Source organism: Lissotriton vulgaris, chromosome 5 (genome assembly GCF_964263255.1).
Source record: "Lissotriton vulgaris chromosome 5, aLisVul1.2, whole genome shotgun sequence".
Lineage (NCBI taxonomy): Eukaryota > Metazoa > Chordata > Amphibia > Caudata > Salamandridae > Lissotriton > Lissotriton vulgaris.
Genome location: NC_141693.1, coordinates 235414348 through 235441047, shown reverse-complemented (window position 1 = coordinate 235441047; position 26700 = coordinate 235414348). Strand labels below are relative to the sequence as shown.

Genomic DNA, 26700 nt, shown 5'->3' with positions numbered 1-26700 from the left:
TAAGTGTATCAATTGTTTTGAGCATGGCAGGTCATAAAATTCTCACTTGCTGTTTGGGACTAAATGTGAAGGTAAGACTTTTAGGGTTAACTGTCTTGTTTTGAAAGAAGTGCTCTATTTTAAATGATCCAGGCTTGCATTTTAAATGTAATCCTTTATTGTCTATTCAAAACTGAGTGAAGTATTCCTGTTTCAAGTCAAAAGTGTATTGTTATGTTATGTTCCTATTCATAATACCTAGGTACTACAGTAAGCTATATCTTTGAAGGCTATTGTGTAAATGTTTTGTCTGCCTGCGTATGGCACAGAAATGTAGATGTTTTGTAAATTTCGCAAGCCAATTTATCTGGAAAACAATCTGATGTATATCCTTAGATCCTTTACATCAAACCTCAAATGAACTAGTTCCCATGCAGGTGGACATATCCCCAAATGTTAGGATTGAGCGGTGTACTCCCCTCCGCTGGCGGCGCTTGCAATCTTTTGTCTACTTTGCACTCTGCTTGGAGTGCGGAGTTTGGCAAAAAAACTCCACTTCCCGCATAGCGTAGCAGAGTTTACTGCCGCAGGAATTCTACAGAGTTTTTATGCAATTCCCCGAAATTTTGCGTAGTGCAACTCCGTGAGATCCGCCCACCCCAAACAAATAGTGTGTTGTTATATAAAGGCAGCGTTTGTTATTGTTTAAGTCAAGTTTGGAGCCTTATGCCCGGTTAACACAACAGTTTTGCCGGATTTGATGACCTTGGACAAAGGATCATAGTCCACAAGGGACGCACATCTAAAATTTTACTGTAGCATACAAGGTTAAATGTTATAGATTAAGAATCCTCAGCCTTTTCTGGCAAACGCAAACTGTACCATAAAACAGAAATGTGGAACTTAGCAAATGCAAAATTCATCATAAAGACAAATGTGGTACTTGATGTACACAGCTGTAAGACTAATCATCTCTGCATAAGTTTATGGCAGTCAGTATGCAATTTTAAGAATCACTTTACTACAGAATAATATTTAAACGTATCGCTCCTTATAAACATTAGCTTTTATGTTTACTCACTGTGCAGTTCAGACAATATAAACTAGCTTAATATTGTAATTTCTCATCCAATGACGTGAATATTTTTTATTAGATGGCAGTACATTTTAAATATTTTTGGAGCTGTAAAGAAGGAAGTTTTACCATGAGGAAAACAGTTTTTCCATTAAGAAAATTAAAAGAATCAATGTGCAATGTCCAATATCCCCACTTAAATGTAAGGAAAAGAGCTTAGGGTCTGATTATGAGTCTTGCAGTCCATGAACCGCCAGACTCGTGGTGGTGGTGGTCCGTCCGCCAGATTACTACTCTCTGAGTCACTCTGGCGAGGGACCACCAGCTGGGCCAGGGAACCACCTGGCGATGGTGTGGCAGAGGGGCAATATAATATGGCGAGCCAGACTGATGCAGTTCCCCCGAGCATATTACGTGTTCCTCCACTGCCAGCCTTTTCATGACATTGAACCTACCACGAAAAGGCTGGCGTTGAGGAAACAAACTACAGGGTCCCCAAGCTCCCGCCCCCTATGGGATTCATTCAGGGGGGCACAACAAGTAGTCCACTGTGTGATTGCACCCCCAGTTCCAGCAGGCCATGGACTTCACAGTCCATGCAGTGCTGGAACATTTTTGCCGTTCCCACTGCAGTGCCCTTTTTCAGGGCACCTCCATGGGAACAGCAAAAGGACCATCTGCCTGCGCGAGCTCAACTCGTAATCAGGCAGGCAGTCTGTGCACAGCTTTGGCTGTGCTGTGCCGGCGCAGCACCAACCAATGTCATAATTAGGCGGTACTCTTTATGTGTTAAAGGGAGGGTCACCCCTCTTTACTGAAGAGATTTAACCTATCACCACTAAAGTTAAAAATCTTGAGTTATTTGTTTTGTTGATCAAATGATTAAAAAAATGCCCCCACAAATGTGTTTTATACTTCGGGTCGGTTTATTAGAAGATCAAAACAAGAATAAGAATAGATGTAGAATATGTGCTGTGTTAGCACCTTTTGGAAATACTTCCGTTTTCCTAAATGGTCACATAGCGTGGGTCACGTGCAGGTCCCGACTCCTCATTTCCCAGGTCTAATCTATTCTTTCTATTCTTTGAAGGCCGCTGCTGATGCCCCATCACAGAAGGTGGGAGGGGGTGGAGAAGGGCTGAGAGAGAGAGAGAGAGAGAGAGAGAGAGAGAGAGAAATAAAAACAGTAGAAAGAGATAACAAAGCAAGGGGAAAGAAGGTTGGACATTTTTGCCAGAGCAGCTTTTGTATCCCTGTGTGACCCTGGTTGAGTGGTGAGTGGTCTAACCATTTCTTTTTATTTCAGAGTCCTGATGTCCTCCAAGTATCCAGAGGGCGTAACAGGGAGAGTTGAGTTTAATGAAGATGGAGACAGGAAGTTCGCTAATTACAGTGTCATGAACTTGCAAAACCGCAAGCTGGTCCAAATCGGCATCTACAATGGCAGCAATGTAAGTAACCATTGATTTTCATTATATTTTGAACCTGTTAAAAATCTATGATGAGGTTGTAGCCATAATGAAATGTTAAATGCACTATTTCATGTGCTATATTAACCAATTAGCTAGTAATTAGACATTCAGCTATTGGTATTGTGTGGACGTTCGTAGCTGAGAGACTTTTGTGTAAACTTCACAGACCCCAATGCCTGAGTCGGTAAGCTTGTTTGTGGCTCGTGTTAAAGTCACAATATGAATTAAGGGATTAAAAACTGTTCTTTGAATTGGGAAGAGAGACTGAGCCACCAGTCTTACTCGTCGTGCACACAATAGAAGAATACACTGACGCTACACAGGAAGAAAAACCTTTGTCTTGGGTTTAACTATATACTATAAAGATAGAGGGGGATGAATAGCTGAGGGCCTATTCTTAGACATCATTTACTCCCAATCTGGAAGACTGCATGCCAGTTCATGAATCATTGATGTCAATGGGGACCTTTCCTCGGGCTCTGTACCTTTCCCATACCCTCAGCTATACCAAAGGTTTCCCAAAAACATTTGCTGACATGGAACTCCCAGCTACGGAGAAAGCTTTGGCATGTATGCCTCCCTGGCCTTCCCACTATATAAGCTATTATTTGGCCAAACCTATGGCCAGGCTACTCGGTTGGTAACGCCAGAGCTATTCTGTCCCTTTGAAAAAACAGCAACTTTGCTCCCCCCCAACCTTATACCCTACTACTTTCTGTCAGTTTGCGACTTTCTAGACTGCTACGCCAAAGTAAATCCTCTTCATCAACTTCACTGCCATCTTTTATGACTTGAGGGCTAGTTCTCTCAAGCTGCACAGTCACAGAAACTGTTTATTGAAGATCTTGTAGTTTGTGAAGAGAACGGGGGCTAATAAGAGAATGACATGTCTTGCTGAACAACTGTCCCACAGTGAAAGGGCTTTCGAACCTTTGATCTGTGTTGGGGTAATAAACCCTGGCCTCGATAGCTATCTGAACTTTGTAGAGCTGTATTTCAACAAGAGCTTATGGTTTAGGCTCCTTGTCTCTGCACCTGTTGACTTAAATGTGTCTTCACATCAGTGCATTGGTCTGGATGGGAAGTAGGAGGGGATGCTCTAGTAGTATGGCCATACTGATCCACTTGGTTGCTGTAGGCTGGACGTGCACCTCAGGAACCACAAGTGAAATGAGCCAAACTGACCATCTGGGAAAACCATGCATTGCCTCATATGAGCTTTTCTACAACCCCAATCCCAACCCAGCCTCACTGTTACTTACACACATTTTGCTTACCAGATGCAGCAGTGCTGCAGCACTAGCTCACGCTGGGTCTCATGTCTCAATGGTCCACTTTTCTATCAATTCCACCTATTCCTCATTACCTTTTATCATTAAGTCCAGGTCTTCCTTACACTTCATCATTGTCAGTACGGCTGTCCTGTATCAAATCATGTAGTAATGTATGCAATGAGTTGGCCTTATCATGTATGTAAGCTTGCATATATAGTTACATGGGGGAGATGTAGTTATACACAAGGACTTCCTCCACACAAGGACTTCCTCAGGCTTGATTATACAGGACATCTGTGTGCCAAATATTGTGTCTGCATCGAGTGTCCTGCTCTCTACATCAGCACATGCTCTATTATTCCAATCAATCATAGATATTCCAGGACACCATGGCCCTTCTTTTTTTGTGGTTTTTGACCCCTTTTAGTTTTTATGCCTATTGTCAGTTTCCTTTTTACCTGGTGTTTTGATTTCATTTTGGACTTCTTCGTTCAAAAATAGCTACGTACATGAGTGTAAAGTAAGCAAGGATGTTTGCTATTTCAGAAGTTTTTTTTTCATTTATCTGACCATCGGGATGTTGACAACCACAAGCATTGTCGATCAATGAAATTTAAAATTCTCCTGAAGAGAGTGAAGAGATGATATTTTTTGCCCAATAAAAACATCATCTGCCAGCCGTGAACAAGATATAGTTCCACCAGAGAAGATTTGAAGTAAGCCTGAAGACTATCCTGCTAAGAAAACAATGATTGCGTCTTGCTACCTTTCATTTTTGACTAGAACCCCACATTCCCTGCTTCCTATCCTTTTTCAAGGCTGAGGCACTTTGTTACATCATCACATATTTCATTTTATGATCTATCATGAGAGTGTGATTGTTGCTGAGCAGGTCTATCACACTGAGGGTTTCTACCTTGAAGTAAAGGTTCTCATGCCCAAGGCAGTCAGCATTTTGGCATTCTTAGGGTTGAACCTGTGGTGTATGGAGAAGACCCCAGTGAACTCAAGAACTACCACCCCATCTCTATGCACCCCTTCCCCGCCAAAGTCCTTGAGAAGGCCATCAACCACCAACTCACCGAACACATGGAGAGAAACAACCTGCTGGACACCTCTCAATCCGGTTTCTGCACCAACCAAAGCACTGAGACTACTTTGGTTACTGCCACCAATGACTTCAGAGCCCTCCTGGACCAGGGGTAAACAGCAGCCCTGATCCTTCTCAGTCTCTCATAAGTGTTCCATACCATTTCTCACCACACACTCATCAAAAGACTCCACCACATTGAGATCCAGGGAGACGCCCTCAGATGGATCTCATCCTTCCTCACAGAACGAACCCAGAGAATCCGCCTACTATCCTTCACTTCAAAACCCAAGAGCACCAGCTGCGATGTTCCCAAAGGTTAGTCCGTCGGATCCATCCTGTTAAACACTTATATGACGGCCTTGGCCAGTATTGTCAGAACCCACGGCCTCAGCATCATATTCTATGCAGATGACACCAAGCTCATCCTCTCACTATCAGGAGACGCCCTCACCTCTAGGACCAACATCCACAACTGCATGACAAATGTCTCTGACTGGACGAAGACCAACTGCCTGAAGCTCAACGCAGACAAGTTGGAAGTGCTGATCTTTGGGAACAACACCTCCCTGTGGAACGACAACTGGGTGGCCCGCCAAACTCGGACCTACATTCACACCGACAGACCACACCTGCAACTTTGGCAGCATCCTGGACAGCGAAATCACCATGAAATGCCAGATCAATGCAGTCTCCTCCACCTGCTTGCATACCCTCCGCATGCCCCAGAAAAATCTTCTGATAGCTCACTGTTAGCACCAGGAAAACCACCACTCAACCCCTACAGCAACGCGCTCTATGAAGGAATCACCACCCAACTCCTGAAGAGACTCCAGACAATTCAGAACTCAGGTGCCAGACTCGTCTGTGCCCTCTTTAAACAGACCCACATCAACCCTCAGCTCAGGAGCCCCCACTGTCTCCTCATCCAGAAAAGATGCAATTCAAGATGATGATACACATATACAAGGCCCTCCAGAAATGAATTAAGGACCAGCATACATCAACTACTTCCACCAACCCTCCAGACACTTGCGCTCTGCCTTGCCCTCGCACCCTCCCCGCATCTGCCAAAGCTACAGCGGAGGACGATTCTTCTCCTACATCACTGCCAAGCCCTGGAATAACCTTCCTTTCACCTCCAAAGATCATACTCTCTTCCGAAATGCAGAAAGGGACTCAAGACTTTGCCTATTTACTAATCCTAGGAAGAACATAGTGCCTGGATACCCCCTTGAGTGATTAGCTGCACTCTATAAATCCGATTTGATTGAATGATTGAATAAATAGATCCTACCTAGAAGGGGGTGATTTGTGGACACTCCTTCATTTCTACAATCAATGTCTGTACTTTAAGGTTAAACTATATCAACTAGATTTTATATTTCATCATACTCTTAATGGGTAGATATGTTCCACCATCAACTCCTGATGTTACTTAAGTTCCAACAAAACAATATGCCTCAGATGTGGTTCATTCTGTTATATCTGTAACCAAGAAAGCAGCTACGTCTATAATATTCTGATTTCCTGTATGTAATGTACTCAGTCAGTGTCCTTTGAGATGCTGAAACTGTCGTTGACTCGATGGAATAATGCAAAGGACATTAGAGACAGTTTTATAGACATTCTTGCCAACAGATTCCACTATATCACATATAAGGAACCAGAAGGAACATATACGTTTTCTGTAGAAGGTCTAATCATATCCTAGTGGATTTTGTGAATGTCTTATTGTATACAGCCTTGTTTTCACGACCACCAGAAAAAGAAAGGAAAAGATCGGCACACCTGGGCAAGAAAGTCTACACCACTAAGGGGTTGGCACTTAGAGCGCCAACATCCAGTCGTGTGGGTGGATGTGATGAATCCCTCTGGGATAAAATGGGAGGCTTCTCACTGCTTCTTTCAATTGAAGTGAAACAAGAAGCACTACGAATTATTGCTAAGTGGTAAGTGCCTTCTGAACTTTTTATTTGAGTGCCTGCTGGTCTAGCCGAATTGGCAGCAAGGGATGAAGTGCACTGAACGCTCTTCAACGCCAATCACAGTTAAGACTCACAGGTCTGAGAACAGAGGCAAAGCAGGAGATTGTGGAGTTGCCTTTTTCATATAATACATTATTTAGACTGTAGGTGGAAGAAGAAATTATAAGAATAAATCAGGGGCTGTTAAATCAGTGAGTCTGAGGCGTAGAAAAGACCTCCAACAGTACAAGTTCCTCGTCTTGGCTTTTAAAGCCATTCACAGCACTACTTCTGACTGGCGCCAACCGCACCTCGGGCGTGGCGCCCTTAATGGCATCTTGGGCGAGAGCCAGTCTGCTTTCTATTTTCTGTAGGTGGACAGAAGTGAGGCCCGGGTCCTGCTGACGTCAGGCATCTATAAAAGCTGCGGGAGAGGTCAGGAAACCCTCTTTGTCCCTTCCAGCAACTCCTGAAGCGGCAAACCAGCAGCAAATTTCCTGGGTTTCCGATTTCTATGAAAGCTGGTTAGTAGGCTGCTTTGGGGGTCAGGGAGGGGCCTCATAGCGTAGTCGTATTTGGGAGAAGGAGTCACTGTGGAGAGTTGAAGCGCGATTTCTTGGTGTCAAAGTTTTTAATCCCAGACGCAGCGGGTGGAGAGCATTGCGGGCACGAGTTTTAACTGAGGCCACAAATGGTTTGGTGTACCCGATGCCTGGGGAGGTGTGGCGCGTGGGCGGCATTGTGTAAATTAATGTCTTATTACTTACCGGTAATCTTCATTACCCCGATTAGGGTCCTCCCCGTCCCAGTCCTAACAACGTGAGGCAGTCCTGCCTCCACCCAGCCAATCACAACGCCAGTATTTCAATAATACATAAGCCCCGCCCACCTACCGCCATGCCTGTTATCAACAAGACTCCGACACAAACACAGCGGGAGGGTGGGAGGGAAGAGGACTGGGACGGGGAGGACCCTAATCGGGGTAATGAAGATTACCGGTAAGTAATAAGACATTACCCCCTCATGGGTCCTCCCCGTCCCAGTCCTAACAACGTGAGGAACTCACAAGCAGAGAACCAATAAAGAAAACACGCAGGACACCAGGGATTCATGCAGAGTACAAAACTTTAATCAATAAAAGATTAATGAACAACAGCGTTCAAGACGCCAACAGAAAAACTGTCAGCAGAGGCATGTAAAACATCAAGCCGATAATGTCGCACAAACGTGTGATGAGACTGCCAGGTGGCCGCCCTACAAATCTCCTGGATAGAGACCCCCGCCGCCTCAGCCCAGGAAGCAGACACAGAACGCGTCGACCGACCCTGTACATGAGACGGAGGAGGCAAATCCAAAGACTTGTAAGATTGACAGACCGCCAAACGGACCCACCGACTGATCGTGGAAGTGGAAACCTTCTTCCCTTTAGCCACACCCCCACAGGAGACAAACAGGGCAGGAGAACTCCGGAACCCCAGGGAACGTTGGACGTAAATCTGGAGAGCCCTGCGAACATCCAAAGAAGGGGGAACAAGGGAATCCCCATCAGCAGGCAAATCAGGAAGAATCACCTCCTGCTGCAAATGAAAACTCGAAGAGACCTTAGGCAGAAAAGCCGGATCAAGCCGCAAAACAACCCGATCCGGGAGGAACTGCAAATAGGGAAACGAAACAAGCAAGGCACCCAACTCACCCAACCTGCGAGCAGAGGTAATGGCCAACAGGAAAGCCACCTTAGCGGACAGCCACAACAAATCCGCCTCCATCAAAGGCTCAAAAGGGGGCAACTGCAGACCACGCAATACAGTAGGCAAATCCCAAGAAGGAATGAGAACAGGAGAAACCGGCCGACGAAGCCGAAAGCTCCGAAGAAGCCGACTAACCAAAGGAGCAACACCTTCCAAGGAGTCCCCAGGACCCCGACAAGCACGAACTGCCGCCCATTGAGCAGACAACGTGGAAGGGGAAAGGCCTTTCAAAAAACCATCCCGGAGAAACTCCAACACAGAAGTAGGAACCCCCAGTACAGGATCCACCCCATGAGAACACCAAGACACAAAAGAACCCCAATGGCGGCCATAGCACTTAAGGGTCGAAGGGCGCCGAGACAACTGGATGTCACGAGCCACCACCGACGAACAACCCAAAGACTCTAAAGTCAACCGCTCAAGAGCCAAGCCGTCAGCTGCAAACGACGAAGACAAGGCAGAGACAGGAGTGGAAACTGAAGAGGAGATGGACACAAAGGAAGCCGGACAAACCGACCCTCCGCCAGCTTCAGCAGGAGAGGAAACCAAATGCAGCGAGGCCAGAAAGGAGCAATCAACAGGACCGAAACCTTCTCCCTCCGAATCTTCTGCAGCACCCTCGGGAGGAGGGGAATGGGAGGGAAAGCATACAGAAGGCCCGAAGGCCAGGGAATCGAAAGAGCATCCACCGCCCAAGCCTGAGGACACAGCACCTCCGAACAAAACCGGGGCAGGAGAGAGTTGTGAGGGGACGCAAAAAGATCGATCCAAGGAGTCCCGAACCGAAGGCAAAGGGACAGGAACAGAGGAAGAGAGAGATGGTACAGAACAGAAGATGGAAGGTCGCGGCTCAAAGCGTCCGCATGAAAATTCAACCGTCCCGGAATGTACACCGCCCTCAAGGCCAACAGATGAGATTCCGCCCAAGCACAAATCATGGAGGCCAACATGTTCAGAGACGCGCACCTGGTCCCCCCCTGGCGGTTCAAGTAACAACGTGCCACCTGGTTGTCGGTACGAACCAACAGATTCGCCCCCAGGAGATGAACCTGAAAGAACTGCACCGCCTCCCAGACTGCCGCCAAATCCCGCCAGTTCGAGGAACGGGTGCAGGTACCCTGAGACCATCGACCCTTGGCTTCCAAGGACCCCAAAGTGGCCCCCCAACCCCAAAGACTGGCATCCGTCGTCAACAAAAGGGGAGGAGGAAGACAAAACCGCACCCCCTTCTCCAGGTTGGGAGTGCAAAGCCACCAGTCCAAGTCCAGAATCAGAGTAGTAGAGAGAGGAATCAGAGTCTCGTAATCCGCCCGGGAGGGGTCCCACCGAGCCAACAGATGAGTCACCAAGGGCTTGAGATGGAGGCGAGCCCAAGGAACCACAGCAGTGGTCGCAGTCATCAACCCCTGGACCCGCAACCAAACACGAGCCGGGGCAGAGGGATGACTCAACAGATCCCGCAGCAGAGTCTGTAAGGAAAGGATCCGAACAGGAGGGAGAAACACCGCCCCTAGAGAGGTGTCGAACAGACCCCCGATGAACTGAAGTCTCTGAACAGGAACCAGATGAGACTTGGCCAAATTCACCTTGAACCCCAGCTCCTTGAACAGGGACAATGTAGCCTCCACCGCCAGAAGAGCCTGAGGGAAGGAGGAAGCAGAGACCAAACAATCATCAATATAGGGAAACACGGAGAAACCCCGATGTTGCAAAACCCCCACAGCAGGAGCCAATACCTTGGTAAAAGTCCTGGGAGCAGTGGAGAGGCCGAATGGCAGAACCCGAAACTGGAAATGCATCCCCTGGACCACAAACCTCAGGAACCGCTGACTGGCAGGATGGACCGGAACGTGAAAATAGGCGTCCTCCAAGTCCAGGGAAGCCAAAAAATCTCCCTCCTGGATGAGGGGAATGACGGACTGCAACGTGACCATCCGAAAATGATCCAACCGCACCAACTTGTTCAGGGAACGGAGATTCAATATGGGGCGGAAGGAACCATCGGGTTTCGGAACCAGAAACAGATGGGAATAGAACCCCAGGCCCACTTCCTCCACCGGAACCGGCACCACCGCCCCTTTCCGGAACAGCATGGCGACGCCGGACAACATGGCAGACCGCCGCACAGGGTCTCTTGACAACGGGGTAACCAGAAGACAATCCAGAGGGGGAGGGCCTCGGAAGGGAATCCGGTAACCCCACCTGATGATATCCAAGACCCATTGATCGGAGATCAGAGCTGACCAACGGTCCAGAAACAAATGGAGACGAGCCCCCACAGAAGCATAGTCATTTTTGTCCAACACCAGAGGGAGGCTGTGGCAGCTGCTGCTGCTGTTGCTGCTGAGGCCGGGATTTATACTGGAACGCGGCCCCCCGACCACGGGCCCGACCACGAAAGGGCTGAGAGGACAAAACCCCTTGAAACCCCTGCTTCTGGAAAAAAGACTTTTTCTTAGGAGCAGGCTGAAAAGGCTTCAACAACTTCTTCTCCTCCGCAGAGCGCTGCACCATCGAATTCAAGGCATCCCCAAAGAGACGAGGACCCTCAAAAGGCAGTTTATGGACCAAAGACTTCTGAGCAGCATCAAGACGCCATGGCTTTGTCCACAGAGACCTCCTCCCAGCCACCGCCGCCCCAGCAGCCGAGGAGAAAGCCCACAAGGAATCAAAAGTGACATCCGACAGGAATTGCGCCAAAACCTCCATTTGAGCCAACACAGGAGTAGGGTCCCCATGATCCTGAAGACAGTCAAACAGCCTCTCGAAATCCTTGAGCAGGACCTGAGACGCATAGGCCGCATAAGTGCTAGCACGCACCCCAAAGTGAGAAGCGGCGTAAGAACGCTTGAGAGCAGATTCCACCTTACGCTCCACCGGATCAGACAGGGAAGCCTCCTCCGAAGACAAAGAGGAAGAGGAGGAAGCCATAGAAGACAAAAGAGAATTAACCTTCGGAATCGCAGGAAACTGGGAATCAAAGTCCGCCAGGCGATATCGCTTCCCCAGGAATCGTGGAATACCCTGCTTATCCACCTCCAGCCACTCCTTAGTGAGGATATCCTTCAGGACATCATGGAAGGGGAGGTCATCCACCACAGAGGAACTATACTGAGCGTAAAATCCATCTTCAGACAGGGATTTAGGGTCAAACCCAAGCACCTCTCGAATATGCACCAGCATGTCCGAAAAAACCTTGCCCTGGATGTACTTTCCCTTAGGGGAATTGTCCAGTTCTTCCTCATCATCCTTAGCCCGCTTAGCCGCAGGCTCCAGCAGCGCAGACTGGACCGCAGAATCAATCAAGTCCCTTAAATCAGCCCTAGAAATCTGCAAGACGTCGTCCTCCAGCAGATCCTGAATATTATGCTGCTTGGAAACAGCCTTAGCCGGCACAGGAGAAGAAGGACCCTCACTCATGGTGACAAAACCCAGAAGTTACCAAACAGGAAATCACCACAACACAGGAAGTGCCCAGCAACCTCCAATAAATACTGCCCCCAATCAACCAATCACACAAAGGTGTGTAGGAGTATGTAATAAAAGGAGGGCAGCCCTGATGTCTCCACCCACAGCCACAGGTCAAAAAGAGAATGGCCGCGGGGGCCAGACGCTGCGATAGTGCAGCAGCGCCGGAACGACCCGAGGCCAGGATACCATTAAAACTCCCCGCCCCAGCCCAGCACATGAGCGGGGAGCACACCTGACCCCAGAACAGGAGCACGGCCGACCGGAAAACCGGACCGGCCGAGCCGTGCATTACAAGAAATACAACAGTTTTAAATAAAACACACAAGAAAAAACTCACGGAACCGCCACCAAAGGAAACTGGATCCAGGGACCGGAACCGGGAGCACCAGCGTTCCGACAGCCGTCGGAGCAGAAAAAAAACAGGCATGGCGGTAGGTGGGCGGGGCTTATGTATTATTGAAATACTGGCGTTGTGATTGGCTGGGTGGAGGCAGGACTGCCTCACGTTGTTAGGACTGGGACGGGGAGGACCCATGAGGGGGTAATGGCAGGATGCTCATTGCAGAGGGTCGGAACGACAGACTTTCGCACTAAAGGTCATGAAGGGAAGTCCGGAGCTTAACGGGTTGCGGAGAATAAAGGTACGGATGGGCGCGGGGTTTGGTCCGCGATATCTTGGCATCAAGGTCTGTAATCCAAGTAACCAGATGCCCCGGGTTGAGTGCCTTGCGTGCACGGGATTTAACTAAGTTAATACATGATTTTGTGTACCAGATGCCTGGGGGAGGTTTGGTGCGGGCGGTTGCATACATTAATGAGATAAGGTAAATCTTGGCTCTAGGATAGGAAATATCCCAGGGGAGGGGGCCGCGATATAGAGGTCGAGTAGGCGGGCAGGAAAATTGAGGAACAGATTAATTTCTTCCACGTTTGATGATTTATTTCATGGGGCTTGGGTTTACGTTCAGGCCTAGGCGCGGGAACAGCGGATGTTGCCGTAAATTCATCCAGCGGGATATTGCTGAGGGGGAGGGGCATCAGCATCATTAGGGTGAAGCATGGGGGAGGAGCCTACCATGTGCGTAGCCATGGATCCATCGACGGTTACGCCCGCGAATAACTTATGGACAACTAGGGGGGATTGAGTCTTATGGCTGGGTTTTAACTATCCTTGATATGGGGTAACATTATCGTCGAGTACAATGTATGTGAAGTCCCCCCCTGTATCAGCAATCTGATTAATGCTGTGTTCTCTCTCCTCCGGTCTGTGTTTACGGGAGATGGTGAAGGGAGATGGGTCACCGGGCAAGATCCGGTCCTCCCTCGAGCAGCTGAATAATCGCAGTATGGATTCGTACGCTGGCGGCACCAACGGGGAGTACGAAAAGGGATGAATGACCCGTTTGGCGGAAGTGAGGTCTTTGCTTCAAATCCCGGCGGTGGCTCAATACCAGGCGGTTAGTATAAGGAATGCAGGCGGAGAAGGGTCGTTGCTTTAGTTTTCAGCATACAGGGGGGCCAAGGATTGGTGAGCCCGAACAATTAATTTTTCCTACGGAGGTTAGGTGAAATCACATGGACGAAATAAGGTGAACATGAGAGGTAATACTTGGTATAGATGAAGCATGATACTATTGGCGACACTTAACAGATGGGTAGTAAGGTTGCGGGGCCTGCAGTTATTTGTCAGGGTGTTAGTCGGTCTCCATGCAGAAGAAAGGTGCATTTCAGACTTTGAAGCAGGAGCAAACAGGGGCAGCACAATTAACAAGCTGTTGTCTTCTAAGGGCAGTGATTTATTTCTTGATGGCATTACCAGGGTAAAGGTTACATATTCCCACATCCACTTTAGCCTTGGTTGGCCAGGCGGCTGGAGGGGGGAACTGGGTGTAAGAACTCAATGGCAGAAGTGACTGAGGTCCGATAGTACGTAATTACGCTTCGGGGTCGACCCATGGCTCTTCACCGGACCGAGAACGGTGGGCGGGGGTTTCCTGTCCTCGCTTTAGAGAAGTGGAGATGCGGGGGTTCCACTGGTGGCATTAAGGGACACAGCACTGTTTAGAATATCAAAGTTTTGCATCTGTTCTACCATATGGTACACACTGCAACTCATCAAGAGGTGGCTGTTCGTCTGGGTTATGTTTTCATGGCAGCGTTAGTCCCAGATAATAAATTACACCGAGTACGTAAGGTCTTTCAACCTCCTGAGCCATAAAGCATAGTTAGTTTGAGCACAATTGTATGCGCTTATGGCTACAGTAACAACGTTTTACGCTGTTAAGGAGCGACATCTGCGAAATAGGTCGTGGAGTAGCGGCTAGTGTGATAACCTTTGCATAAAAAAAATAAAAAAAACATTTAGAAATTGTGATTTCTGGATTTGTCATGGTGCAGAGCTGATGGGAGTGCCAGACGATACACGAAAGCTGAAACTGATCTGTTATGGTGTAGTCCTAGAGAGATCCGAAGCACTGCGTATGCAGCTGAGATATTTGTATAGAATTAACAATCCAAACAAAAGGAATGAGTACATAATGTGTCTCCGGTACAATCCTGTTGAAGCTGTAACTATTCTCTACACTTACCTCTCCTGTTTAAGTGAAAGGTAACTGATGGCAGCACTCAGCTTAATTTTATGGAGAGACCTTTCACGGAATACACATGTGCAATTCAGGGGGGTGAAGGCACAAGGAAAATCATTTCGCCCATCAGTGAGCCATCCTTTTTAAGTAAAAATACATTCCCAGCTCGAAATGCAGATATTGTTAGCCACTCATGAATTCGAAATTACTGCAGGCGGAGGCGATATCCAGGAAAACAGCTACTAGATTACCGCTTGGTATCCCTGCAATCCTCTTCTGTTAAGACCACAAGTAGGAAGCTTCTTTCGGTTCGGTTGTAGTATGGGGGTTGGACCACCATTTTGTCAGCTTGACTCTAAGGTGTTGTATCTTGATACCTGAATCTGTGACACAACTCTGTATCTTGGCAGCTGATAAAAACAGAACTGTCGTGATGTCACAACTGCAAACGTCACTATGATGAGAGGGCGATATTTATAATATTTCAGCAATGTATGACATGAAAGTAAACAACAGTGTACTGTTGCAATGACGTCACAATTGCCAGCTTGAAATTCATAACCATTCTTGGCTTTGTCAGTTAAGGAAAGAGACACTGGTTCGCCGAGTTCCTCATTGTTCCACAAAACACTACATTTCTGGCACGTGTGGGAGTCCTACCAGCTGATAAATATTTGGGGCCCTGCCTGTAAAGGGCTGGCTACACATTTTGTACCCATCCCGCAGATCACACAAATGCAAGCTTCACAAATGACACTGGTAGGTTGAGCTTGGTCTGGCCGAAGTCACACATTACTCTACTCACACGTTATGGTGTGGTCCATGGGTGTTACGTGCATACACATTAGCTCACCCCATCCATGGGGTTCACGTGAGGCAACATGGCAAGCTAAGTGGGTTGGGGGGTGATCGGGTCCCAGCATGTCTTTCCTGGTGAGTCGGCATGTACACCATCATAAACATAAGTCTTTATATATGGTTCTGTTTACGGGAGGGCGGCATCACCAGAGGAGGTGATTCAGGTAGACCCAGTTGCATTACATCCTGCAAGATGCCCCCGACAAGACTTGGTTTCTTCCGTGCATGGATCAAATTCATGCTGAGTTACATTTGATAATCAGGGAGGAGGATCTCTGAGGAGGGTATGTAACGTCCTCCCGCATGTGTATGTTATGGTTGGCAATGGTGTAAGTTCAAAAGGCTAAGGAATGATACTAACTCAGACTTGTGGGTCACTTGTTAGGTACGGCAGGACAATGATAGGAACAGCAGAAGGGTATCAATAAGGCAACGGAAGCATGGGGGGCTGCCTCATGTTGGACACTAGCATAATCTAGTGTGGCGTCCGGCGGGAGCTACAAACGCAGCTGGTCTCCGTGAAGCACAGACAGAGAAGGATAGCAGGAGCAGAAATCTCAGCTGCAAACCTTTTGCTGCAGTATTAGGTATTTGCAAATCGGGGGATTAGGGTCTTAATTTAATCAGGTTAGAAGGAAAGGTTCAGGTTGGGCTCTGGGGGGCCAACAAATCTTTTCCTAAAGAAAAGGGATATTTTAAACGCTATTATCAGTTGGGCCATTAAGGCAGTGTATCCGGCACAACAAGGGGGTTTTCCGTTACAATGGAAAATAAAGGCATCCAATAAATGGTAGCGCATAGGCAGTAATTTCATGGGTGATTGAGTTTCAACATCCCGGGATGGGGCAAGGCAGGCTGTGCTCACAAATCTCAAGGAACGCCTTGACCACAGGAGGTCTATCTGGTCTTCACCAGCGAGGGGGGGTGGTTTTCGGTGGTATTCCAAGTAAGCTGGTCCGGCCACGCATCTCTTAGGTTCTCTAAATGGGCAAACAGTGTAAACACAATACAGTGCCCCGCTGGAACTAGCGAGGGTTTTCGGTGGTATTCCAAGTAACCTGGTCCTGCCACTCATCCCTTAGGTTCTCTAAATGGGCAAACAGGGTAAACACAATACGGTGCTCCGCTGAAACTAGCGGGTGCTTTAGGAAGGCATATAGGGCAAGAGATATGCAAGGCACCACTGGGTGCGGCATTTTTAAACTAATACCATCATAACATGGCGGGGGGTTGCCTCCTCTTAAAAGGTTAGGGTCCGGGTCAGGGTATCACAGGCTATAGAAGCAAATGGTTGTGACAGCAACAAGTACATGGAATAGCACAAGGATCTGCTCGGCAATCAGGACAGGCTTAGTACATCTGTCTTCTTTCTGCAGGACGAGGTAGATGGGAGGCAACCGGGATTTCGTTGAGCAGGAAGAGATTTATCAGGCCCCCAGGCACTTGGTCATGTTATGGGTAAGGGATGAATGGGGTATCAGAGACCCGGAGGGTACGAATCGAGAAGGGTTATGGTGAGGTAGAGGTTGGTCACAGGCAATGGTTATTAACAGCATAGAGGCGGTACCTGAGGCCTTAGCTTGTTCTCTCTGTACCAACCAGGCCCCACCCGCAAAGGGCGGAGGTGGCACACGGTTTGCAGTTAGTGGCCTTACCTGCATAGCTTATTGCATGGCACCCATCGCTGGGTCCCTATCATTTCTTGTAAGGTTGCCCTATATATGGGCAGGGCCATATTTAAAAGATGCTGGATATCATATAGAGTGAGGTGTATGCCAACAATACTCAGGTGCTTCCCAGAGGGGGGCAGGATCACAGGGATTGGACCCTTATTCACACGGGCAGGCATAAATAAGCTGACCCTGATAACTTAAGGAGCCATAGTGGTCGGATGGGGGCATCGGCCCAATGAAAGGCCTGAGTTATTTGTCAAAACCAGTTCAGTGCCCATTGCAGTAGGGTCGGTTGGTCTAGCAGTAGGAGGGGGAGGGCGAGTGCGCCAGTGAGCTTCTCGCCCTGTGGCGATGTCCCGGGCAAGAAATGGAGTGGAATACTGTTGTTGCATGGACTGTCTGACCCTGGAACAGGGCGAGCTTTCAATGTGGGCTCCAGGCTGGCGGGAGGGAGGACTGACCTGCTGGTGGTCCTGGACTCTCCTGCCCTACCTGAAATGCCCGGGTGTGTATTAAAGACGTTCTGGGGTATCCGGTGGTCCGGAACCCTGGTGGGGGCAAGACGTTAAGCGGTGCCCTGGTGTTAAGTGCCTCCGGGATGGAGGACTGGAAAGTTACAGAGTTACTGCTGATAAACAGTGCAAGTTGGGGCCTGCTGGCACAGCAAGCACAGAGGGTTTGATTCTGGAATGAAAAGACAATCTGCTGCTGGATGGAGCCTACCTCTTCGGGGCTACATTACCTGTGGTTGTTTTACCTATGCTTGAATAAAATGTCCAGTGTGTTGACAATGAACAAATTAAAGAATAATACTTTAAGGTGTAATAAAGACTACGCCGTGAAGACCAACTATCGGCCTGATGTCTCTCTGTGGTGCTAGATGATGGGGAAGGTCAAGGGATATCTCACTGGGGCGAGTCGCACGATGCATTCCCACTATGACTGGTGACACCCGCACCTCGGGGCGTGGTGCCCTTAGTGGCATCTCGGGCGAGAGCCAGTCTGCTTTCTATTTTCTGTAGGTGGACGGAAGTGAGGCCCGGGTCCAGCTGACGTCAGGCATCTATAAAAGCTGCGGGAGAGGTCAGGAAACCCTCTTTGTCCCTTCCAGCAACTCCTGAAGCGGCAAACTAGCAGCGAATTTCCCACCCACCCATCCCTAAGGTTAAGGAAAAGGACTGGTGGTGTCCCGGGCAAGAAATGGAGTGGACTCCTGTTGTTGCATGGACTGTCTGAGCCTGGAACAGGGCGAGCTTTCAATGTGGGCTCCAGGCTGGCGGGAGGGAGGACTGACCTGCTGGTGGTCCTGGACTCTCCTGCCCTACCTGAGATGCCCGGGTGTGTATTAAAGACGTTGTGGGGTATCCGGTGGTCCGGAACCCTGGTGGGGGCAAGACGTTAAGCGGTGCCCTGGTGTTAAGTGCCTCCGGGAGGGAGAACTGGAAAGTTACAGAGTTACTGCTGATAAACAGTGTAGGTTGGGGCCTGCTGGCACAGCAAGCACAGAGGGTTTGATTCTGGAATGAAAAGACAATCTGCTGCTGGATGGAGCCTACCTCTTCGGGGCTGCATTACCTGTGGTTGTTTTACCTACGCTTGAATAAAATGTCCAGTGTGTTGACAATGAACAAATTAAAGAATAATACTTTAAGGTGTAATAAAGACTACGCCGTGAAGACCAACTATCGGCCTGATGTCTCTCTGTGGTGCTAGATGATGGGGAGGGTCAAGGGATATCTCACTGGGGCGAGTCGCACGATGCATGCCCACTATCAATACTCTCCCAACTGGTCACATATCACATTCATTCCCCTTCAACATTTTGACACTTTCCATTTCGTAGTTTTACCCTAAACATACATTCAAGGTTGAGGCTCTTTCAACTACTTACTTCTCTTCTCTGGAACATCCTTCCTTCCTCGTCAACTCATATTCACTTCCTTACTGAACTTAAGCATTAACTGAAATCTAAACTACTTAATCTAGAAAGACCGCACTTGTAAAACACTGACCAACCCATCACCACCCTTTGAAGTGTAAATGTGCACATGATGTAGAAAATGTCAGCCTAAATGTGCAGCCTTTTGTATATGTGTGTCTGTGTTTTCTTGCCATGATTGTGCCTCACTACAGAAATCTTCATCTATTTGCATTTTTCCCTCAACGCCCTGAATCCAATCTGGCAAGGTTCACATGCCCCCTAAGTCTGATAGAATGTGCAAACACACAGCATAGCGGCGCTGATGTTTGAGCCTGATGTATTGCATCTGTTATCCCGCAGGTTTTACTGAATGATAGAAAGATCATTTGGCCTGGAGGGCAAACAGAAAAACCACAGGGCTATCAGATGTCAACCAGATTGAAGGTGAGAAATCTAATATAACAATGTTAAATTAATTGCTTTGGAAATAAATGTTCTTGCTATGTCACTTGATATAGTGCAGGCGCTGTTCTCCATATGAAAACCAGAATTCACAACTGCAGTCCTTGCACGAAGGTGGGCGGAAATGGTAATACAAAAAAGACAAAAAGTAAAATGTATGATGTGGATGGAAAAAACCCAATATTGAATGGCATTTGTTTATTCATTTCTTTAATTGGAGGACGGGGTTGTTGTGCTCTGATAATTCTCAACAATTGTTTCCAGGAGCTAGAAGGTGTACAATGAAGGCAATTGCAGGGCCGGCTTAAGCTCTGGGGGCACCTGGTGCGACAATCCTTTTTGGCACCCCCACACCCCATGACCGCCCGCTCAGATTCTTTCACTACCACCAGGAAAAAGTGCCCATCATATCTCCAATCATAAGTTATTGATAAAAATAGCGCCCCCTCCTGAGGTCAGCGCCCCCTCCTGACGTCAGCGCCCCCTCCTCTGGTCAGCGCCCTGTGCAGCCGCACCTGTCGCACTGCCCTAAACCCGGCCCTGGGCAGTTGTCAGGAGGCCTGGAAATAGGTGGTGGAGTGGGGGAGTGGTGAACTGGAAGCAGGCCTAGGACACAGCTTCTGGCGTGTTTGGACCAGGCGGACAGGAATACATGAGTTTTCAGGCCTCCCATGATTATCTAGAAATGTATTTCGAATCTTATGCAGATGGAATACATTTTCCAAAGGATTGGCCCTCAACTTATTTTTGATGCTTGATGCCAAGCAGTTTCAGGAATGCCAAACACAGGCAGCTGTTTGGCTGATATTTTCTACAGTCCCACATCACGCAAAGACTTGTGGCATGCAGACGTATTAAAGCGTGCAACCAAGGCACAGGCTTCAGGGCAGGGGTGGATAGGAGCACGGCATCATCAATAGAGAATGAGTCTTGGAATATGCTTCTGGGTCCTCCGCTTGACAGTCACTTTTGCGGAGACACCTGTGTATATGGTATTACAATAGTACAATCTTAGTGTGGCTACTGTAATGATCAGGGCATTGTGGAAGCCGGGGGCAGGGCCACATTGGGAAGTATTTCCTGAAATAGGTGCAGGTAGTGGGAAGTGCTGTTGAAGTCACTGTTGAATTGTAGACAATGGTCTGATCCGAGGAAACAATACATCCAAGCCTCTTGCATTCTTTAATAAATGGTCAGGGGGGCCATGGTGGCCAGCCGATTGAAGAGTTGAAGGGGAGGTCCAGCTGACCAAGTCTACCCCATTAACACTAGCTCTGTTTGGCCGGAATTGTTTTCATTGTTTATATTTGGTGCATCCAGTCCTGAATATTGGTCATGCAGGGCCAGTTTACTGTCACTCGCTGGAGAATTTCAGATGAGTGTTTTCATAGTAAATTTGGAATTTGATTTTGTAGGAATCAATGATGTGTCACATTGATTGCAAGTTATATGTTAAAGAGGTTCAAGGAAAGCACGAATCCATCTGTAATGGAGTCGTTTTTTTGAAAAACACATTTGATTCATGGTCAATCTTTTTCTGAAGAATGACATTTGAACAGGCCTCAGTAGCAACTGTATTCAAGAAAATCAGAAAAAGATTGGTGTTTGGAGCATTGAGAAATTTAAACCGTATGCATGGGAAAGAGTGTTTTATTTCAGAACAGATCATCAACCATTAGTGGAGATTTAATCAGGTAAGAAAATTTAGAAAGCTACTGCTAGACTAGCAAGACTAGCCACTAAATTGCTTGAAGTCAATTTCAAGGTTTAATATATTGAGGTTGGAAAGAACATGAAGGCTGGTTACCGGTTGATGAAAGTATACAGAACAAGCATTTGCAATGCAATAGGTCTCGCATTAGGAAACTTTGAGCTATTGGTCTTGTAAATGAATTTTTTTTTATTCATGTGTTGGTTTTGAAAATAGCTAAATTAATAGCTTTGTCATTTACAATGCCAATAGTTATAACTTTCGCAAATGTGACACCTATAACATTTGTAATGCAACATCTTTTGTATTTACGTGACTTAGATGTATTGATATTACAATTAACAATGGCTTTTAATTTTTAAAAATAATTAATACTTAAATAAAAGTGATTGTAATTTATAATGGCAATAGCTTAAACTTTTGTAAATAACTTTTGTGAAGATTATGTTCAGTGTATTTTATTGTGACGAAAATCCAAGAACAGAAGTGAAATATTAACATATTTTTGTGACATTTGTAATAAAGCTTGAAACCTTGAGAGAACATATTTGAACCAGTTGTTGTTGAATGGTTGCACAGATTGATGCTGTGATGGCGCAGAGTGATGTTGTGGTGGCGACGAGTGAAGCTGTGGCGTTCAGTGATGTTGTGGTAGCGCATAGTAATGTTGTGGTGCCCCTGAGTGATGCTGTGATGGTGCTGAGTGGTGCTGTGGTGGTGCTGAGTGATGCTGAGTGGTGCTGAGTGGTGCTGTGCTGGTGCTGAGTGGTGCTGCTGAGTGGTGCTGTGGTGGTGCTGTGGTGGTGCTGAGTGATGCTGTGGTGGTGCTGAGTGGTGCTGTGGTGGTGCTGAGTGATGCTTTGGTGTTGCTGAGGGGTGCTGTGGTGTTGCTGAGTGATGCTGTGGTGGTGCTGAGTGGTGCTGTGGTGGTGCTGAGTGGTGCTGCTGAGTGGTGCTGTGGTGGTGCTGAGTCATAATGTGGTGGTGCTGAGTGGTGCTGTGGTAGTGCTGAGTGGTGCTGTGGTGGTGCTGAGTGGTGCTGTGGTGGTGCTGAGTGGTGCTGTGGTGGTGCTGAGTGATGCTGTGGTGGTGCTGAGTGGTGCTGTGGTGGTGCTGAGTAATGCTGTGGTGGTGCTGAGTGGTGCTGCTGAGTGATGCTGTGGTGGTGCTGAGTGGTGCTGTGGTGGTGCTGAGTGATGCTGTGGTGGTGCTGAGTGGCGCTGCTGAGTGATGCTGTGGTGGTGCTGATTGGTGCTTTGGTGGTGCTGAGTGATGCTGTGGTGGTGCTGAGTGATAATGTGGAGGTGCTGAGTGATAATGTGGTGGTGCTGAGTGGTGCTGTGGTGTGCTGGGTGGTGCTGTGGTGGTGCTGAGTGATGCTGTGGTGGTGCTGAGTGGTGCTGTTGTGGTGCTGAGTGATAATGTGGTGGTGCTGAGTGATGATGTGGTGGTGCTGAGTGGTGGTGCTGAGTGGTGGTGCTGAGTGATGCTGTGGTGGTGCTGAGTGGTGCTGTGGTGGTGCTGAGTGATAATGTGGTGGTGCTGAGTGATAATGCGGTGGTGGCTGAGTGGTGCTGTGGTGGTGCTGAGTGGTGCTGTGGTGGTGCTGAGTGATGCTGTGTAGGTTCTGAGTGGTGCTGTGGTGGTGCTGAGTGGTGCTGTGGTAGTGCTGAGTGGTGCTGTGGTGGTGCTGAGTGGTGCTGAGTGATGCTGTGGTGGTGCTGAGTGGTGCTGTGGTGGTGCTGAGTAATGCTGTGGTGATGCTGAGTGGTGCTGCTGAGTGATGCTGTGGTGGTGCTGAGTGGCGCTGTGGTGGTGCTGAGTGATGCTGTGGTGGTGCTGAGTGATGCTGTGGTGGTGCTGAGTGGTGCTGTGGTGGTGCTGAGTGGTGCTGTGGTGGTGCTTTGGTGGTGCTGAGTGATGCTGTGGTGGTGCTGAGTGATAATGTGGTGGTGCTGAGTGATAATGTGATGGTGCTGAGTGGTGCTGTGGTGTGCTGAGTGGTGCTGTGGTGGTGCTGAGTGATGCTGTGGTGGTGCTGAGTAGTGCTGTTGTGGTGCTGAGTGATAATGTGGTGGTGCTGAGTGATGATGTGGTGGTGCTGAGTGGTGGTGCTGAGTGATGCTGTGGTGGTGCTGAGTGGTGCTGTGGTGGTGCTGAGTGATAATGTGGTGGTGCTGAGTGATAATGTGGTGGTGGCTGAGTGGTGCTGTGGTGGTGCTGAGTGGTGCTGTGGTGGTGCTGAGTGATGCTGTGGTGGTGCTGAGTGGTGCTGTGGTGGTGCTGAGTGATGCTATGGTGGTGCTGAGTGGTGCTGTGGTGGTGCTGAGTGATGCTGTGGTGGTGCTGAGTGGTGCTGTGGTGGTGCTGAGTGGTGCTGCTGATGAATGCTGTGGTGGTGCTGAGTGGTGCTGTGGTGGTGCTGGGTGATAAGGTGGTAAGGACTGTAGCTTGGCGACCAGAGAACTGGTTGGGCTCCGAGCAGTGACCCTGTGTCTGAGGCTCACTCAAGGACTGAAGGAGACCAGAAGACCGGCAAGCATGATCCGATGAGCCTACAAGGGCCCACAGTGTCAGCTGAACTTGCAAGGAGTCAAAAAAAGGAGCGGTGGGCTGTGGGGTCCCTTTACAACAATAGAACCCAAGCTTCAATAATATAAATATGTGGTCAGCGATTTGCCCATGCTCTGCCTGGATCAGATGAGTTACGAATGAAGACCCAGGCCAGGAAGTTGTGGGGACACGAACAGGCATTGGATAATGCATTCGTTGGGCCTGATTCCGCCCCCTTCACCCACTCCAGCGAAAATTGGAGATTTCAAGAGGAGGCACAGATAGGGAGCACCCTTTTGAGAAGTGACACTTTGCCAAAACCTAGACCCGCAAATTCAGCACTATACCTTATATCCACTGGGGTAGCTAAGGGAGATTATGAGGAGACTATAGGATTTATGATAGACTACAGCACTTTGCAGGACCTAGGCTGCATGGCTGCCCTAGGGTATCGGAAGTTACAAGGCGCCCTCCGAAATTATGCTATGGGTCGGGGTCCCTCCATTCAAATGGTGACTAAAGAGTTGATCAGTTAGAGGAGTAGGAAGATAGAGGAAGGAAACCTTTAAGAGCCCCTCTTCTGTGTGCAGGTTTTTGCGGGGCTTCAAGAAGGACAGAATGGGCAAAATAGGGGCTAGAGTGCCGCAACACATGGAAAAAGTATTGAATTAATTAGATTAGATCCCAATGAGCCAGCTATGCCAAGGGATCAAGGGAGTGATGGCGGCCCAAGATGAACCTGCAGAGGCAGTCACCCCAGCATACTATCCATCAGGCCATCAGAGATACTAAAACAGCATTAGAGGACAAAATTGGTGGAGTCAGGCTGGAAGTATCATTACTTCATCAGGGTCTCCAGAACCTAGCTGAACGCACCACAAAGGCGAAGAGCTGCATTGTCCATAGTGAAAGACGAGGTACAAACTCTAAACAAAGAAGTGAAATGCTTGAGAGGGTCAAGGGGAGCATTGTAAAGTTGAAAAGAAGCTATGGAAGAGCACTCAAGAAGGAATAACCTTTTACTGATCGGTGTCCCAGAGGGAACGAAAGAAGTAAACCTGAATGGTTCTATATGGCCTGGTTTAAATCCTATTTCTCTGAGGGGTACCTTTCCCTCAAGTTTCATGCTGGAAAGAGCTAATTGAAGGTTGGTTCCCAAGCCCCCTGGTTACCTCCCTGCACCCTATAATCATTAGGATCCCGAATTATGTTGATAGAGACACTGTGTTACATATGGCAAGACAAAACTAGGACCTTCATTGTTGATCAGCCAATGGTCCTATCTTCTTTGAGAGCACAGCCCACGTTCAGCAGCAAAGCAAGTCTTTTGTTCAAGTGAAACTGAAACTCAGGGGGCATATACGCTGCTGTACCTGGTAAAGGTGATGTTCGGAGGGAATCCAATTTCTGTGAGATGCCAGAAAATGCATTTGAATCAGGTGAAATAAAGGAAACTCCAACCTACATATATATATATTTTTTTTATTTTTTTTTTCCGCAAGACCTTTATTAACATATAGCAGTTGACACAGCATGAGCCTACAACCCTGGGGCCGGCTCGCTACGTAAATATCAGCAACCAACATAGGATAAGTACGTCGTGCTTAATCAGCTTTGCAGTGTGAGGCAGAGTCCTTCCGCATGCCCCACATATGGTTACTAGCTGGTAAATGAAATGAGTCTCACTTTTTCACATTTGTTTTCAACAGTGAACAAAAGAACGACTTTCCCCAACTTAGACCGTAAAGTGCTATCAGTACATACTACACTTCAGTTGTAATGGTAGTCACAGTTCCCCCCAGGTTCCCTCCGGTACATGACTCATGTATGTGTTGTCTACCTACACAGTACCCCAATCGATTCAATCCAGTGGTCGGTTCTCTTCATCATCCTGTATGGAAGCGAGGTACTCCTCTAAATAACCCCAAATACTCTTGGGCCTGGATTTCGCCGGCAGTAGCTCCTCGTATGTTTGTAGCTTGTCCCGGCAAGTGGACATGTCATGCAACCATGTTTTCACCTTCGGCACCTTGCGACTGTGCCAGCATTGTGCCACCTGTCTCTTCGCCAACAACAAGGCTATGACACAGAACTTGCGTTTCAACGCCCTGAACTGCGGCACTATTCCTAGCAGGCAGACTTTGGGTGTGCATTGCACCTCTTCCTCCAAAATGATAGACAACGTTGCGGTGACCTCCACCCAGTAACTCGTTATTTTGGCGCAGTCCCATGCCAGATGAGCGAAGCCCGCTCCCTCTCTATTACACCTTTTGCACCTATCTTCCTCCTGCAACCCGTATCTAAGCAGTTTTGTCGGAGTGTAATAGAGTTGGTGAAGGAATTTGAAATGAATGATTCTCAAATTGCCGTTGGGTGTCAGAAGTTGAGTCAGTGCACAGGTGCTAGCCCATTCGTCGTCTGTCAGTGGGGTGTCTAACAGTGTATCCCACCGCCCCTTGGCCTTCAATGCGTGTCCCGCTAACTCGGACTGTGCAGCTGAATAGAGTCTAGAAACCAGGTGCGACAAATCGGTAGTTGTGATCAGTAGTTGTAGTGGTGCAAGGCATTCGGGTTCCAATGGGAACGTCGGGTAGTGTTCCCTCAAAGCTCTTGTGAGCCTGTAATATGTAAAGTGAAACATGGGAGTCTGGTTCTGGATGTAACCTAACTGGTCTAGGCCCACAAATGTGCCCCCTTGAAACACATCCCCCATCCTGTCAATGCCAGCTCTACTCAGCAGGGACATTCCGACACTCTCCCTAGTGACTGACAGCTCCTGATGATGGTGTAATGACATGGCCGGCGCGTACAGTGGGGTTTTATGAGCCAGCTGTCCTAGCCTGTGCCATGCTTTGACGTGG

At 48.1% G+C, this 26700-nt stretch overlaps 1 protein-coding gene across 4 annotated transcripts in view; it reads left to right on the top strand.

Moving 5' to 3' along the window:
* GRIN1 (glutamate ionotropic receptor NMDA type subunit 1) overlaps positions 1-26700 on the top strand; it is an 851805-nt gene that overhangs the window by 462578 nt on the left and 362527 nt on the right. For all 4 annotated transcript variants that reach the window (XM_086921247.1, XM_086921250.1, XM_086921251.1 and 1 more), the window contains 2 exons: positions 2361-2505; positions 19474-19557. In XM_086921247.1, the coding sequence (XP_086777373.1) occupies positions 2361-2505; positions 19474-19557 (229 nt within the window). The remainder of the gene's footprint in view (positions 1-2360; positions 2506-19473; positions 19558-26700) is intronic.